Genomic DNA, 17,330 nt, shown 5'->3' with positions numbered 1-17,330 from the left:
AGAGATGTGAATGGGCTTGTTGTGGTTAGTGGCTGTAGTGGTGTAAAGGTCGAGCAGGAGACTGACTTTATTCACGGGAACTTTACTCAATTCCTACTTATTTAGAGTCGCACAACTTATTTCCGTTATAAACAAGACCGTGTACTTTAGTATGCGTGTATGTATGTATGTATGTATGTATAAAAATTATATATACTTTATATACTCAGTGTACACTACTCTTTTTTTATACATTTTTGTTTTTTTGTATATTATTATGTCTTTATATATTTATTTATTTTGCTGATATAACAGAGAAATTTCTCCATTGTGGGACAAATAAAGGTATATCTTATCTTTTGGTCCTCTATAATTCCACCACAATCCTGCTGTATAATCTTCAACTTTTTAAACGTTAATTACAATCCAAAATAAATGAGAAAACAACTTTATTTTACAGTTTATTTAAAAGAAAAAAAAAAGCGTTGCACCAAAGAGTACAACGTTCTGTAAAATATTTGAAGGTAAAGATTGAGTTACAGATCACAAATAAAGAAAACACAAGGACTTTAGAAGACAGCAAAAGAAAAATGATAAAGTGGACAGAAAATATATACAGAGCACAAAAAAAATCAGCATTCTGACACCAGATACCCTGCAACGATTTTGAAGCTTGTTCAAGCGAAGGTGAGCAATTCAGGAATAAGGGAACACTGCAGGACTTTAGAACTACTAAAAGCTTAAAACACTGACCGCAATAACAAACACTTGATCTCTGCAGAGGTTCGGACCAGCTGTGAGACTCAAAACTGTAGCATCGTCAGTCGAGTTCATGACAAGGAGTGAAGAATGAAGCACGCCCAAGATGTCAGTCATACCATTAAGCATCTAAGCTGGTAGGAGTAGAACCAAACACAACTCAGTCTGTGTACACCATGGATTGGCATGTGTGTGGTTTTGGAGTACAGCTTTTCATAAGTAGTGGGTAAAACCCAATACTGCTAGAGTAATGCTGAGACCAAGTGCTCTATTTAAGTGCACACAATTAATAATGCAGTAAATCGCAGACACAACGAAGACGATGGGGTGGTCAACATGAGAGGAAAAAAAAACATTAGGAATACATAAAAAAAAAATACAAATTGCCCTTTTGATACAGTAGAATACTCATAAAAACATTTATAGATTTAAAGATAGATCATCGTGAAGCTATTGTTAGAGAAATGTCCGCATAAGTGAAGCATAATAAGAAGCTAAGCCAACCCTGGTATTTTATAAAATATATGGCAAAGAAGATTTAAGTGTTACCATCTTCCCTTCAGGAATATAAAATGGCTGAGTAGTAATGGGATATCAATACACAAGTACAGCATAGTTGTAAAGAGACAAAGTGCTGCTTAACAAAGAGGACCTATTATACACTACAAGGATATATTCCCACCAACCACCAGAAAGTAATATTGGCTGCTACTGGCACATTTGGTTATTATACGGTCATCATATGACATGAACATAAAACTCACATGAATATAAAATTTCCCCTTATTTTTACATATCTATTAAAGTGCACATGTCCAGTTTGTGGTGTTTTATTCTACGAAGCTGAGCTCTGAGTTTTGGAGTGTTTTGTGTGTATGGAAGGAGGACCTGGTCATCATTAGTCTACATCACTTCTTGAAGAATTTCTTGTTAAGGAGGAAGATGAGAAGATTGACATTGACTTTGGCCTTGTCAAACATCTTCATCACAGCAACTCCTTCATACTGGAGCTGTAACAAGTCCTACACACACACACACACACACACACACACACACACACACACACACACCACTGATACAATGGAAACCACCACCCACTAATTGCAAAAAGATTTACATAGTATTACATGTTCAGAATGCACTGGCCTGTTTTTGATACAATCCAGATGATAAGTGTTTAGATGAACAGCATTTGTGCATTTTTGGGTAATTACCTGATATTTCAAGGGAAATCGTTCCATGTCCACTCCTAAAAACCGAGCTTTAACCAGGAAGGTGCCTCCCTCCTCACTGGGTATGATGTCAAAGATTACATTCTTGAACCTGCAAAACACACACACACAGGTTTGAAACAGACCCAAAACAAATATTCATAAATCTTAAGATAGTACTCCCATTCACTGATACTGCTTTGATTTAGACCACACTGATGTTTTCAACTTTCTTAGAAACATTTCCATTCCACAAACAGGCTTTTCCCTTCTGTTTCTGTTCATCCAGACAGAGATTTTTTTTTTTGTAACAATTGTAACATAAGTTAGATTCATTCTGCTTAATGCCAGGATCTGCAGAAATACAGGATTTAAAATAGAAAGTAAACAAATGTGTGTGTGTTTGGTGGGCTTTTCATATGATCCTACTGTGTGATGGGCAGGTCCTCTATCTCCAGGAGGACTCCCTTCTCATGGAGCCGGGCAGCGGTGTAGGTCAACGTCAGTTGCTTGCACTTCTTCCCTTTGCTGTCTGCTGCCTTTTTCCCATTTCTCTGACTGATGGGCCAGAATAAAGAACAGTCAGCACAGTGCCCTTCTCCACACATACACACCATGTTCTACACGTTTTAGTGCTTTTATATTTAGGGTGTGTGTTACCTGGCGGTGAGGTTGTGCAAGCAGGTGGAGATATACTGGCTGTAGTAGTCAATCTGTTCAGAGTGGAAAGAGCTCTTGCAGTGCAGGCTGTGCAGTGTGTGTTTAAGCTTCACCAGCTCAGCTTGCCGTCTTTGCCGGTACAGACGCTGGTGACGGATATCCTACAACAGGGAAAGCAGGGTGTCTTACCAAAAAAAGGCACAAATACACTTTTATACCTGTGAGGATTAAGGAAATACCTAGCTATATCTAGTACCAAACACAATTCTTGTTTTTTTGTGTGTTTGTTTTAAACAATTAAATAGCCTACTGCATGTTTTATTTCTTCAGTCTCACAAATTAAGATTGCTTTCACATCTTTTGGTCCAATTTAGAAAAATAAAAATAATAATTAATTAAATAAATAAAAAAGACATGCTGAAATGCCTAGATAATTACAGTAATAAAAAAAAAAGTAATTTTTTTTTTAAAAAATTGCTATTTTACGTCATTTAAATCAGTTAACACCTCCATGCATCCAGTGTTTCTGTTAATATCTACAGCACTACTGCTCTGTTCAATGGCACAATCTGCATCTTAGAGTTCCTTTTAGCAGCCAACACCTACAGAAATAATTGGTTCCCTTTTTTGCAGTTAGATTGAATTCGGGGTAAAATTGCTTTTTTACTACAATCTAATTGTGCTGTGTTCACAACTAACCAAACACACTGCACAGAAAGAAAACACACCAGGGGAAACATGTGCACCCGTGTTGTTGTACCTTGGCAATGAGCTGAAGTATCTGAGTCTCTGATTCTGGTGGGGTAAGTACTCCAAGAGCCTCCAGCCTCCTCAGACTGCGCTGGATCTTCCGCTTCTTTTCCTCCAGTGTTAGGTTGCTGTCAGCAATTAGAGACTGATTCCTCTTCATCTTCTCCGGGGTGCGGGCATCTCGCTGTGCCCTGCGGTGCATAATCCAGCCATGCTGCACCTCCTAAACACAAGCAATGTATAGTGTTTCGTCCTCTGTGTACCCGAAAGAAAGACTGTCTAAGGTTGAGGAGAATGTTGATGTATGTGCACTTATACCTGATCCTGAGAGACAGAGGATTGGAGAACCTCACTCAATGTATCTCCAGGCTGAGCTCTTATCACATCAATTATCAGCTGCTTAGTGCTGGAAAACAGGCAAAATACAAATATTTGCAAAACCGGTAATTACAATCAAGTTGTTTAAACATTTTGATTTTTTTAGGTGGCTGGAAAGAAGAAAGCATCAGTGTTCTAAGAATATCAAAAAGCTGTGTTATGATTTGCACTGAAGTAAATTTGTGGTAGACAATGTGCAAATAAATTAGGTTCACTTAAAGATACAGAATATAAGATCATTCGGTTAAACCTTTGTGAAAAAACCTTGTTACACTGATTGACAAGATCCACAGAGAATCAGATTAGAGAGTGAGAGCACGACAGAATGAATGCCTAAATCTATACGGTAAGGAAAATGGATTAGTCCTGATGGAGATTAAGGACTTCCTAAGGACATTTATTTCTTCTGAAAAATCGGTGAGAGGCAAATTAGAGTCGATCAAAATACAGTTACCGATTTTTGAAGCAATAGTCAGTTGTTATGCCGATTTGGTGACTCAGAGAGCACCTAATGGCACACTGGAGTTATTTTTTCTCTCCTTTCTTTTAAATATTTTATACTCAGCTACATAGGACTAGAGCAAGTCTACTCTTGGTCTGGTTTCCATGTATTTACTCGACACACTTGGTTATTTCAGGTGAGTAATTAGTATGTTAAGGACACCCATGTGCTATTGTTATGAAGTAATTATTTAAATGCATAGAATTCAATTTGCAATCTGTGATTTATTCTTTAGATCCCAAATGAACAAGCCAAAGGCAACAGTGGCAAGGAAAACTTCCCTGAGATTGTGACATTAGAAAATATTCTTCTGCAGGTAGCTCACATTTTACTACCAGAAAGGGCAAAATCTTACATCCTGCTGCTTTAAGAATCATAAACCTTTTTTTTTTTTAGTCAAAAGTGATTGAACTAAAACAAGGTTTCTGCATAAATGGGTCAGTACAATGTCTGACTCGAAACAACAGAACACATACGTACACACATGCACTATATAGCCAAAAGTATGTGGACAGCTGACCATCACAACCATATGTACTTTATAAACATTATATCCCATATGCGCCTGTTCCTGTTATAAGAACCTCCAGTCCTCTGGATTTTGGAGTGTGGCTATGAGGATTTGCCCACAAGAGCATTAGTGATGTCGGGGCCTGATGTCAGGTGAGGAGGCCTGGGGTGTAGTCGGTGTTCCAGTTAATCTCTAAGGTGTTCAGCAGGGTTGAAATCCAAACTTTGAGGTTCTTCCACTCCAACCTTAGCAGACCATGTCTCCATGGAGTTCAATTTGTGCATAGTTGGAGCAGGTTTGAGCCTTAGTTTCAGTGAAGGGAAATTGTAAAGCTTCAGCATGCAGTGACAATTCTGTGATTCCGACGATAACTGTTCCAGGAAGGCCAACATATAGGTGTCCACAAACTTTTGGCCATATTGTGTACGTGATTATGTTTAGAACTTTAGAACATCACATGCTGTCTTACCTGAGCAGAATGCCTCGAGCATCAGGTTTCTCATCAGAGCTTTTAAAGATGTCAAACTTGGTGGTGAGGGTGAGTGATACCTCCATCTTATTGTATTGAGCCAAAGTCTGCTCCAAATTTTGGTCTGCAGAGTTAATAACCCCCTCTCCTGTGAGTGACCGTTACAAATAGACAAGTTTAAAAGGTTTGTTAGAGGAGCAAGTAACTAAATCATTCAGACACTGAAGGTCTTCTATGCACTTTTCATTACTGCCTCTGCTCCAGAGAAATAATCAGTTCTATCCAAGTAATAAACACAAAAACCAAAACACACGTTAAAGAAGGCTGTACAAGTTTGTTTAAAGATGTTTGAAGTAAGGTCACTCTATTTTGAGAAGACAGTGAGATTTCAAGGAGGGAGAGCATGTGTTATTGGAGCATGTGTGATGTAGTTATTCAGAGTACGCAGGTGTGCAGACTAACCAACAAGGGCTTGAACAGAAGGCACTTTGCCGAGGTCCCTCAGCAGCAGGAAGAGAGCATCACTCTGATCAGGACACAGTGCATCCTGATGCTCCAGGAGCAGCTGAACACAGAACAAGACACAGACACTTTAGAACTTGCAACAGAATGACCTTTGTATTTAATAAATGAACATACAAAAAAGCATGAGAACAAAAAACATGTAATGTACAGCGGTACCTTGTGCGTGTTTATGAGCTCGCCAATGGAGATGTAGATAACAGGTTTGTTGAGGATGACCATTTCAGAATATTCATCAATGTTAAAGCGATCCTCAGGCTCGGGAACGTCGCACACCATTTTCAGGAACTTCCTGTAAGTCAAGCAGGAGCCAGTTCCAGTCAACAGTCTGAAAAAACTCCAAACCTTCTTCCAAAGACAATATTTAATAAGTGACTTTTGAACTCACCTAAATTTGCCATGCATGTGTGTGATGTAGTCATTCAGGGCACGCAGATGTGCAGAGTCCCCATAGAAGGGCTTGTGTGCAGCACTGTGTTGCAGGATTCGGGCGATAGAACCTAGGGTTCGTCGCTGATCAGGCAGAAGAACTGAACCGACTCCAAACTCTACCACATCAAATCCATCAGGAGCCACCACAGCAGGGTTCATGTAGCGGTAGTACACCAGGTTACCTACAATCTAACAACACTGATAATTACACAGCTATACAGAGATCTACTATGCAAACAGCACACAGAGAGAAAGAAGAACCAACTTCTGACAACTTCTACTTACCTTGTACAGCTCCTCCTCACTAGCTTGAGGAAACTTCTCATGCAGAGAGTCTCGCAGAACTTTAGCAGTGTAGCGCAACCCATACCTAAAACACACACGAACGCACAAAATGACATGTGAGAAAATCTACATTGGAGAAATTTGCTTATTTTATTTTTCAAAGAGGAATAATTTATCAGGATGTGCCCAGAACATGTTCTATGGTAGATCTGTGTCCAAGAACTACAGGAACATGCTAGAAAATACCCCTAAATAGCTTATGTGGTAAATAACCTCCAAGACTGTGACAGCTCCTTAGTGTTGCAAATATAAAATGTGGTTACATCAGGAGATTGTGAGTTTAAGTGCTGACAATGGTACTGCCATCTGTGGCTGGAGAGATCCAGGGTGGCAAATCATGTCTCCTGTCAATCGCAGCAAAATTAACTAACCAATGTAGGTGGGTATGATTTCATGCAAGTGTAACAGGGCAGCTTGTGCTTTCCAACTTCTAAGGCTTCACCCTCCCTAGTCAGTAGCTGCAGTGTAACAGGGGTAACATTAAAATTTGGAAAGAGTCGATAAACTAAACATTCAGTGTATATTACATGCAATATAACTTTGACCTTCAATCCACTAGTCCAATAATCAAGTGTTGGACCTAAAAAATACCCTTTTCTTTCAGGGCATATTACAATATGGTTAGATGTTCTAAAAGTTTATGCAAAAGAGTAAAAGGAACAGTCATCTGAAATTAACTGGAAAGATCTTAAAAACACATGACACGTACGGCAGTTTGTGCAGGTTGCTGGTGATGGCATGAAACACACGGTCGGTGAGCGTCTTCAGGTTACTGATTGCAATGTTTAAACGCTGCTGCACCTCTGGGTGGCTGAGGGCCTGCTCTGCACTCACCTCGTATGGCAGTGAGCTGTGAAAAAAAAACACCACAAATATAGCATGAACACACAAAATAATAAAATTGAAATTCTAAAAGAACATAACGACCAGATGTAGCACTGACCTCTTGTGGCCGGTCTGGCTCTCAGTCTGGTTGATCCAGCTCTTATATATCTCCACAGGATCTATACGAATGCTGAGTGTGCGGTCCTGCAGAACCTCACGTACCACTGGCCCCAAAATCTCCCTCAACGCATTTGAACCACGAGCGTGACGATAGAAACTCACCAGCATCTTTATGACTGTTGGGCTCCCAGTCACCACCTCCTGAGGCTGGTCCACCTTCAGTCTTTCTCACAGAAAAATACAAAAAAATGCTTCATATAAATAAACAACATAACTTTTAAGTCAAGCTAATTAAACCAGTACAGCATTTCCTGGTATTCATGCTAGAGGACACTGAAAAAGGGAAACTATACTTTATCTCGTGGCGGAGGGCAGCTGTAAAGAGCTGCAACAGCAGGTACGCCTCTCTACAGTCTGAGCCATAGTTAAAGAGAGTGAAGATGACTGTCTCCATGAAACGTGTGCTCTTATTCTGTGGCATCAGGAATATGAGTTGGGCCAGGTATGATGGCTGGGTCTGTAGATGCAGACAGAAACACGACAGTATCAGTATCATTTATACACTAACTAAACACAAGTAGTACTAGACACAAGCTCCACATGGACAACATTGCACTACAACTAACTCGTTATTCTCCAGCATTGTTCCAAAAGACATTTCCATCTGCTGCAAAGTTCACTCATGCTAATCCCCCATATTCATTGAAAGTAATTAAAGCGATTCTATTGTGAAAAGAATAGATAGAAACAAGCTTACATATACATCCTATATAATGGAAGCTGTTGGAGCAGCCAGCCAATGTGACGCATTTGTGCAAAACACTTTAACGCATTTCAAAACCAAAAAGGTATTCAATAGGAGAAATCCTATTTGTACTTTTGATTAAATTAATGATTTCAAGTATAATTTACAGGTAAAACAAACAAATATTTACATAAAACTATTAAAACATTCCCCTGTTGCTTCATACCAACACCGGTACTGTTGAAGACTAACAGCTATAGTTTTAAATGTGCGTTATATACTCAAATATAAATATTATTTAATATTACATATATAATACATATACTAATTTCAGTTGAGTCAACAGGTTTTCTATTTCAGACACAGTCAGTGATCCACACACTACAGATGGTGTGTAGCTTGTGGGAGCTAGGTTAATGTCCATACACAGCTAGAAAATGAGTGTACCTGCAACAGGTAGAACAAGTGCTGATAAGCCTCCAACTTCTCCCTTTTGTCTTTGCTCAGAGACTTAAGACCTTTCTGTTTGTCCAGGTCCATCATATCAGACAGCTCTTCTTTGTTCTTCTTGGTGAGTTTCTTATGGTGTGACACCACCTCCTGCACCCCAGGACCAGACCAAACAGGACAGAGTCACACATGGAGTAGTTTTCATGAACAGACATCCTGGCGCCAAGGATAAACAACTGAAGCAATGACATTTCTCTGAAAGCAATTAACTAATTCAATTCATGTGGGATGGAAAAGATGTCCACAGTCTAAAAAGGCTGAACAGCTCTCTTCGTGTGTGGTTTCTGACCTGGAGCGTGACCCGATTGCGGACCAGCAAGCCGATCTTCAGGTCCATAAGGTCCAGGTCTGCCTCTAGTTGTCTGTTGGAGCGGATGGTGCGCACCACCTCTTCCCGCAGACGCAGCAGCTCCCCCTCCTGGCGGATATCATTATCCTCTAGTTCCAACAGGTGTGCAAACTTGCGTACAACAGACAGAGGGGGAGTGCTGGAGTGCACTGTGAGCACACAGATAGAGACAGACGGAGAAAATGTAAGAACATGAAGCACAGGCAACCTGAAATGCCTCTTTAACAGTTAAAACAGTTCAGATATAAAGATTAACATATTATTAATAAAACATAATTAAAATGCATGACAGATTTGTTTATGACAAAGAAGAAGAAGAAAAAAAAAATCCTACCTAGCATCCTATACTCTTCACGTGCCTTATTGGCTCTGAAGAAAGCCTGAATCTTTATAATGGCTCCAACCTAAAAGATACAAACTTCATACATTTACATCTAATCCCCCAATTGTTCAACTGTAATTTGCAGTTAAGATGAACCACTCACGTGTCTCCTGAAGTGGCGCAGACGAGCCCGATGCCTCCTCCGAGCGATCCACATCTTCACCCATGCCTGGATCTGTAAAAGCACAGCCAGATAAAGTGTAGGAAAATATTGGACTTCTCAAATGATTGCCAAATGGTATACAAGATATGCTCTTACTTTCACCACTGCTCTCCAGTTCCGATAAAGGTACTCCAGTCGCTTCCTATAGGCCCTCTGCTGCAGACACCTCCGCCAGTGTGACTAACAAACCAGCACAAACACGATCATTTTATCCAGTGATGCAAAATGTTGTGTCCTAAAATAAAGCTTGAGCCATCTTTCTTAGCAGCTGTCAGTAAATGTGGTGGTAGCATTTGATCATTTCATACTTGAATGGTAATAATGGCAGGTAGTTGAGAGTTAAGGAAGTGTAAGCGCTCAAAAAGCTTCTGACGAAGGAGGAAGCCTCGTGCACAGGCCTGCAGCTGCACCACCATCAGTTCACTGGCCTTCCATTGCACCTCCCGACTGTGTGCCACAGTTACACTGCTGCATGCTGCCTGCAGGGAGACAGCGTCCTTAAATTCCAACATTCTGCTTCTAGTTGACAAATATTTTGATTTCAGTGCTTAAATAACCCTGGTTATGGGTTTGAAGAAAAGTTTTGAATCAAATTTTCTTTTTTCCCCTTTTTTGTTGCATGTGTATATTTATTTTTTTTAAATCCCTGAACAGAGTTTTAGGTTGATGCTGTAACCCAGTGAACTATGTAAATGTATTCATTGATAGAATAAAACCACTTTTATACATCGCTCTGGATAAGGAGGTCTACCAAATGTCATAAACGTAGATTTAAATGAATTAAGTATGTTTCTAATTCATATCATATCACAAACATTAAAACAAAGTACCAATAATAAAATTTATATTTTTTGTATTTAGGCCTATACAAGTAGTTCAACAACATTTTTCAACACTCTTTGCATTCACATGTTCACTATATATAGGTTCAGTAACACTAAGGACCCTGTGCATTAAAGCACATACAGTAATAAAGACTCCACTTGAGATTCAGGACATTTGCTGAGGATGCTTTAAACATTTATCATGCAGGAGAAAAAGTTACTTGGGTACTCTTTATAAAACATTAATCCTGGGTAACTTTAGGATTGTGTAAATGTCCAGGAAAAAGGTACGAACCTCATATTATGCTCATAAAAAAAATAAACTCACTGTATGCTGTATATAATACACGAATGCATACCGGAGATGCTGCAAATATTCGTTTTGTGTGAAAGGTATACAAATATTAGCTCATTGATATTCCAGTACATTCAAATTCTAAAACTTTTAAGTAATGATTCTCCAAAGAAAACCAGGAGAACTTTTAATAGAACAGAAGATAAATAAGCTCTAGTAATGGCGCTTTAAGATTTAGGCTGTTGAAGGCATCTCTGTTATTTGTGGTTACAGTAATCTAGATTTCAATGGTACCTGGATTTCTTCATGAGTGAGGAAGATACTATTCTGGACAAATCCATGAGGCCGCTCCCAGCCACCCTCCAGCTTTTGCAGGTGGAAGTAGTAAGAGCTGCCATCTAGAGTCTTTGTTCTGATCCATGGGCTTTTGTTATCACCTTATAAAAGTGAGAAACACAAGATGAGATGGTGTTTTTCCCCCCATCATCATCACAGGGTGGTTTTTCACTGCCACAGTTGTCTCTGGCTTGATCATTTCAAACTGAAATTTGTTGAATTAAAATTTATATCCTGAATTTATACATTTCTGTAAAGTTATGTAAAGCTGCTTTGTGACAACATCCATTGTTACAATTACTGTACAATTTTAAATTTCATTGAAATGAAGTGCAAAATAGGCAGTTATACACTGTATTCTGAGACGGTCAGAAACACTGTGAAAGTACAGTACAGTAACAGTCTATGATGAGACTATTACACTGACCTTCCATGTACTTGGCACGAAGCAAGGCTGATAGCTCGGTCTGGTACGCAGCTGCACACTCCGCTACGACACTCCTCAGAGCCACTTCTGGCAATCGCATCACTCGCAGGGTCTGAGAGGCTTTACCTTCCTTCACTGCCTGATTAACAGCAGCCAGCCCCAGAGACACTGACAGCAAAAAGTCATACATAAAAACTCATGAGATATGTTCGAAAAACCAGAAAAAGAGAAGTCTGTTTTCTTGTAAATGGATGATCTTCAGGCATGCTCACACATTCACACCTTGATCAGCCCTGAGTATTCAAGCGGAGTTGAAAATGTCTGAATATAATGTTTCACTGCACACACTCACTCTTCAGAGCTTTCTGAGTGTCCTGGTTTGCCTGACTCACTCCCTCCTGAATATCAGCTAACCACAGCTCTGCTCCAGTGTCTCGACTCATCTGCATCATGAATACAGACACAAAAGATAGTCAAGAAATGAAAACAAAATCTAATTAGGCTAATTCCGCCAACATCTCTACAGTTTTTCTCCATATTGCTGTATACAACACCTCTGCCTTGCGTTTCTTGAGTCGGTTAAGTGCATCATGGTAGCGCTTGCCGTTCTGTGGAACTACATCTTTCAAACCACTAGAGAGCAGCAGCAATGCAGCCAGAGTTTTCTGAGGGTCACCGTGACTGAGGGCCTGGTTGATCAGCCCAATAGTTAGGATCTCTACAGTTAAAAGATGACAGGAAAGATACATGTGGGTTCTATCATTATAAAAATCACAGACTCTAGAAAACTAAGAAAAGTTCTCATAGGTTGGAAAGGTAGGAACATGTACTTACGGTCATGCTCCTCCTGAGCCGTCATGTTAACACTGTTCACTCCACTTTGCAACTCATTCCAGGTCAGAAGAACTCTGCCTGCCTTCCTCTTCAGTTCAGAAAGCTCCTCAAAATACCTAAGCAAAGTCTGAACTAAATATAATGTCTACAAATATTTGTATGCATAAGTGTGTGTATATATTGTTATTTGTTAAACTTGGTCCTTATTAAAAATTACAAAATATTTGCAGGCAGATACCAAGGCAAGGTTGTAAAGTAAAAACCCTCATCCCATAAATAAATAAATAGATAAATTGTGTGCTAATCCGGCCCCTTACTCAATATGATCTTTACAGGCAGATGCATAGGCAAAGTGTAATATGAGTGGTGTTAGAAGAGTAGGTTAGGTCTCTTAGCTGCTGAGTAGTTAAAACTGATACATGGGGGGAAAAAATTGATACAAGTTTAAATGGCCACTGATGAAACAATCCTCTGTAGTGTCACACCTTTGCATTAAGCCGTCATCTATGTCTGCAAGACCAGCTGCAGGGCTGACCAGAGTGGCATAGAATGCACCCATGTCTTTAGCCTCCAGTGTCTGGTTGATCAATGCCACTGCAGACAGCATTTCTACAGCCACAAACAGCTCCTCCTGCTGAAGGTCACCCTGTACAATCACACACACACAAAAAAGGTCTGCTTACAGCCACACAGACTAATGATTTTTGAGCTTTGGATGAAGATTTTTTTTTTTTAAGTAGAAATTCATTATTGCAATGAGACAGAGACATGGATCACAGCAGTGTCTAATATGCAAAATCCTACATTAGGGAATGGAAAATTTGACAGTGATATACAAATCAATCAACTACAGCTTACTATGCTTTAATGACCCTAGAGGAAGGGGAACTGAATCTGTTTACAAGTTGTCGTATTTGTGGAGTTGTGTTAGCCACCTGAGGGCACTGGTGCTGCAGAGGAGCGAGTTCTCTCTGGTAAAGCTCAGCAGCAAAAGGGTAAACGTCGGGCAGGTGGGCATCGGGGTTCATCAGGGCACGAACTGTCTGACGTGGCTCACCACACCTCAAAGCCTCGTTGATTTTGGATATTGCCTGCAGCACTACACAAACACACAGTCAAACTCATGAGTATCATTTTAATTTCATTTTTATGTCAAAGTGAGGCTTGAACTGACTGGTTCCTGAGCGCTGAGCTTCCTCATTGGCCACGCTGATACCTTCCTGCAGCTCATCTCGCTCTAGAGGGTCCACACACCCCAGATCCTAGAAGAAATCACAGACACATAGTGACTCACACCTTAATCACTGCATACAATGATAAAGAAGATGCAATACAGTGTGATACAAGTTCCCACCAGGGCTTTCTGTTCCCGGTCTGATGTGAGCTGTTCCAGATACCAATCAGAATTGTCTCTAAGGAGCCCCCTGAGGCCAAGACTCTGGTTCTGCAGGGCTGAGAGTAGAGCCAGGGCATCGCCACAGTCTATAGCCTCATCCACTCGCTCTACAGCAGCACGTACTACACACCCAAACACACCATAGATTGATCATATTACAGATACAGGTTCAACCATTCCCATAGGCACAGTACTAGAGCACAGACTCACCATTAACTTTAGTGATGTTGTCTTGAATCTCACTTTGTGTCAGGTACTCTTCATATATGTCCTTCTCCATGGAGCCATTTGCCTAAAAACATCAAATTCATCTTAATTGCATTCTGTTTTAGACATATTATATTTATGTTAGATGGTCGGATCAAACACAGGACTTTAGCAGTTTCCTTTACTTTAGCAGAAGCCTTGACTGCTTTGTGAGCACGAGCCTGGCGCAGCATCTCCTGGTAGACGGCCATGAGCTGCTCCTGCAGATTAGTGAGCATTGCGTTGGGATTGCGCAGTGATTGTGCAGTGTCCTCCACACAACCCCGCTCCACCGCCTCATTAATGGCTATCACAGCTGCATGCACTGCACACATGACCAGGAAAGGAAGCAAAGATTTTCATACACCAGATTTCAATATTTTGGCCAAAATATGGCAGAATATAATAAAATGGGTAAACATTATAACTTATTGTCACTTGGCCTTGCTGAACGATTAAAAGTTTATTAGTATCAACACTGACAACAGGCTGAACCTCTGCAATCACATTACCGATAATCCTAGACGTGACCGTTCTTACCAGCAGCCTCATCCACCGACAGCTCATTAGCAAGAATTCCCCCAATCTTGCTGAAAGCAGGCATCTGGATACCGTATTTATCCAGTTCCAGCTTCATGTTATTGATCTCCTCATCTAAGAAAAGGAAAAATGACAGATCAATATTCAAAGTAAGCAGTCAAGAAAACTAAAAAGTAATCTGGCTGGAAAATTATGTTTTTACCTGTGAATTTGACTTTGCCACACAGGTCATGGATTTGAGGAGCCAAACCTTGACGAAAAAGATACAGGCTACAAGAAAATTACAAACAATTAAACAGACATTAAGATGACATTTCTGGTAGAATTACACTATAAAGTACTAGTGCTATAAATACATCACTGGTGCAAACCTGAGAGCGTGGATACAATAGACAGTACGTGGCATATTCTTCTTATCATAGATGTCAGTGGTCTCAGGGTAAAAAATCTGACAGGAGAAGTAGGAAATACAAGTGTTATAGTGATGCTTGTGTGTGGCCAATGTTTGGAAAAACATGAATGTTTAGAGGAAATATTCTATATTGGTTTAATTTACCGTTGGCAGGCCAATCTCTACTAAGGCATTTCTCCAATGGTTGATGTTATCGGTATGGCGAAACTGCAAACCTACCACCTGTAGCACACCAACAAATTGAGTGGCTCATTTAGAAAACACACCGTACAGTTTGACAATTAATGGCACCTTTTGCGGCAAACAAGTTATGTTGAGGATAATTATAGCACAGTGATGTGTAATGCTGTTATTTAGGCATCAGATCATTCGTATCAGATCAAGAGATTACTGTATATCATTGATTTCATTCCGTAGTCCTATATCAATGTCTGGCTATACGACAATGAGGTTTGCATCTTTCAGGTTCTCATCTCTTCCACATCAAACAGACCTTGTAACGTTCCTGGTTGAGGTCATAGATCTTCTTCAGAGGAACAATTTTCGGAGCAAAACAATGGCCAAGTTTAGCTAAGAGAACTCCATTCCTCAGTGCCTCTTCCAGCTCAGTGGGTGGTGGAAGCTCCTCCTTTAGACATGCCTCCATCCACCTGAGAGCAAAATTTTAAATAAATAGATAAATAATCCACAATATTTAATTTTCAAGTCCATCTTCGTTAAAGGAAAAACTCACCCTGAGTCACTTGCATTTTAATCTTTACAATTGTGCACTCTTTACAGTCTGCACTCTTGTTTCTTGACAGATCAATTTCTAAAAATTTGCATGCTAATATCACGGTCAACAACATGGTCATCTGTAGCTCACTAAACAGCCAAGCCAAGTGTCCGGTGTAACTCATCACTACAACACTGAACAGCTGAACTGCATTCTGGAAATACGAGTCCAGCATTTGCTGTGTTCATCACTTCTATGATGCATTTAATCATTAAATATGACATTAAACATAACTGGTAATAGTGAAAGAGGGAAAAATTCTTGTTTAGAACTCATGCGGAGAAAAAAAAACAAAAAAACAAAGACAACAGCCAACAAATTAACTCAAGTAGCCCTTTGTTACCCGTTGTTTTATTTCAATATAAATGTCTTTAATGTACTCCATGGTGGAGTTTTCCTTCAAGGCGATGGAGTAGGTACTGAGTAAAGTGAAGTGTCTTGCCTCTTTGCCTCCTCTAAGCGGCACAGGTACTGATAAGCCACGTTCTGAATGCGTTGTTCATCCATTTCTTCTGCTGTTAACCGTTCGTCTTTAAAATAAGTTCCAAAAAGAAAGTGTTAAACCTGAAACTGATACTTAAACGTGCAAGTAAGTATTTTTACTTACTTCTTACCAGTAGATGTTAATTAATGCAGTATGTTAGTTTACATTTTCAGCATTTAGCAGACACCCTTATCCAGAATGACTTGCATTATCTAATTTTTATACAACTGAGCAAAATTGAGAGTTAAGGGTCTTGCTTAGGGCCCAAAAGTGGCAGCTTAATGGACCTGGGATTCAAACTCACAACTTTAGATTGGTAGCCCACCTTTACCATAGGCTGCCCAACACCTTAACCACTAGGCTCACGCTCTCTCACACACACACACACACACACACACACACACACACACACACACACACACACACATATATATATATATAAACCTCACTCCATTGGTTGGTGTTTAGATAACACGGTTTATACTAAATAACTTGTACTAGCGTGATTAAATGTAATGATGTGAAATTATGAACACAATAACTGTAATAAAGCGCTATTAATAACTGTAAACACTTCCGTAGCTGTGAAACATTAGTTTATCTGATCACGTTGCTGTTAAACATGCGACAGAAACATTAGTTGTTTACTTACATCCTGACCGGATTTGACCACCGGATTCTCCCATTTTATGTCTCCTTGGATATTTACAGAGCAAGTTTTACTATTTTTTTGAGAGTTTTCAGCGACCAAGTTCCAGTTTATAACCGAATCTGAAAAAATAATAATAATAATAATAATAATAATAATAATAACACCAACTAAAACCCCGTTAAAACAAAACCCCACAATAATGTAGCTTAGCCTGCTACAACTTTAAAAGAAAGCCTTCGGTAAATAGTCGATTTCAGCTGGTGCTAAAGTACTAACTTGTTGCCTGAAGTATAAAACAAACCGCTTGTTGTTTGGAGGACGAAAGTCACAGTTGAACTGTTTTTACTCTCCGGGCAGTTTGAATATCCCGCCGCAATCCCATTGGCAAGCCTGACGCGCGCAATGCATGATGGTCATTAGTGTCCTCCCTTTGCCACTTAGTACAAGTGTGGAGTTTACGTTTATTTCATATTCTTTATACATATTTTTTTTTATTA

At 39.7% G+C, this 17,330-nt stretch overlaps 1 protein-coding gene across 2 annotated transcripts; it reads right to left on the bottom strand.

Moving 5' to 3' along the window:
* Window positions 1-411: 411 nt before the first annotated feature.
* On the bottom strand, window positions 412-17,263 carry iqgap3 (IQ motif containing GTPase activating protein 3). Of its 2 annotated transcripts, none has more exons than XM_027149314.2 (39): window positions 17,110-17,263; window positions 16,834-16,952; window positions 16,140-16,227; window positions 15,416-15,572; window positions 15,067-15,144; window positions 14,882-14,958; window positions 14,713-14,780; window positions 14,511-14,624; window positions 14,117-14,295; window positions 13,935-14,016; window positions 13,683-13,846; window positions 13,503-13,590; window positions 13,264-13,427; window positions 12,814-12,974; window positions 12,329-12,444; window positions 12,049-12,212; window positions 11,847-11,937; window positions 11,495-11,662; window positions 11,026-11,168; window positions 9,921-10,091; window positions 9,709-9,792; window positions 9,553-9,624; window positions 9,402-9,471; window positions 9,008-9,216; window positions 8,656-8,808; window positions 7,817-7,980; window positions 7,462-7,686; window positions 7,228-7,368; window positions 6,459-6,543; window positions 6,130-6,362; window positions 5,901-6,033; window positions 5,682-5,784; window positions 5,220-5,367; window positions 3,678-3,765; window positions 3,370-3,582; window positions 2,610-2,770; window positions 2,379-2,507; window positions 1,953-2,061; window positions 412-1,760 (listed from the first exon to the last, which is right to left on the bottom strand). In XM_027149314.2, exons 2-39 carry the CDS (start codon window positions 16,865-16,867, stop codon window positions 1,647-1,649), a joined length of 4,941 nt encoding a protein of 1,646 aa, XP_027005115.2. In that variant the 5' UTR covers window positions 16,868-16,952; window positions 17,110-17,263; the 3' UTR covers window positions 412-1,646. The 2 variants fall into 2 exon arrangements, with proteins under 2 accessions (XP_027005115.2, XP_027005116.2); XM_027149315.2 differs by having other exon boundaries at window positions 17,135-17,153.
* Window positions 17,264-17,330: the final 67 nt, after the last annotated feature.

This window comes from Tachysurus fulvidraco, chromosome 3 (genome assembly GCF_022655615.1).
Source record: "Tachysurus fulvidraco isolate hzauxx_2018 chromosome 3, HZAU_PFXX_2.0, whole genome shotgun sequence".
In the NCBI taxonomy this organism is placed as follows: domain Eukaryota; kingdom Metazoa; phylum Chordata; class Actinopteri; order Siluriformes; family Bagridae; genus Tachysurus; species Tachysurus fulvidraco.
Note: the sequence above shows the minus strand (reverse complement) of the source record. Positions and strands in the feature narration are given on the sequence as shown.

What these genes read in the sequence shown, in the direction of transcription:
- iqgap3 (XM_027149314.2), bottom strand. Translation starts at nt 16,867, where the DNA reads ATGGGAGAATCCGGTGGTCAAATCCGGTCAGGAT. An exon ending in TATTGTATCCACGCTCTCAG is followed by an intron (nt 14,781 to 14,881) that starts GTTTGCACCAGT and finishes ATTTTCTTGTAG; the next exon opens with CCTGTATCTTTTTCGTCAAG. An exon ending in AGCAACCTGCACAAACTGCC is followed by an intron (nt 6,544 to 7,227) that starts GTACGTGTCATG and finishes TGTGTGTTTTAG; the next exon opens with GTATGGGTTGCGCTACACTG.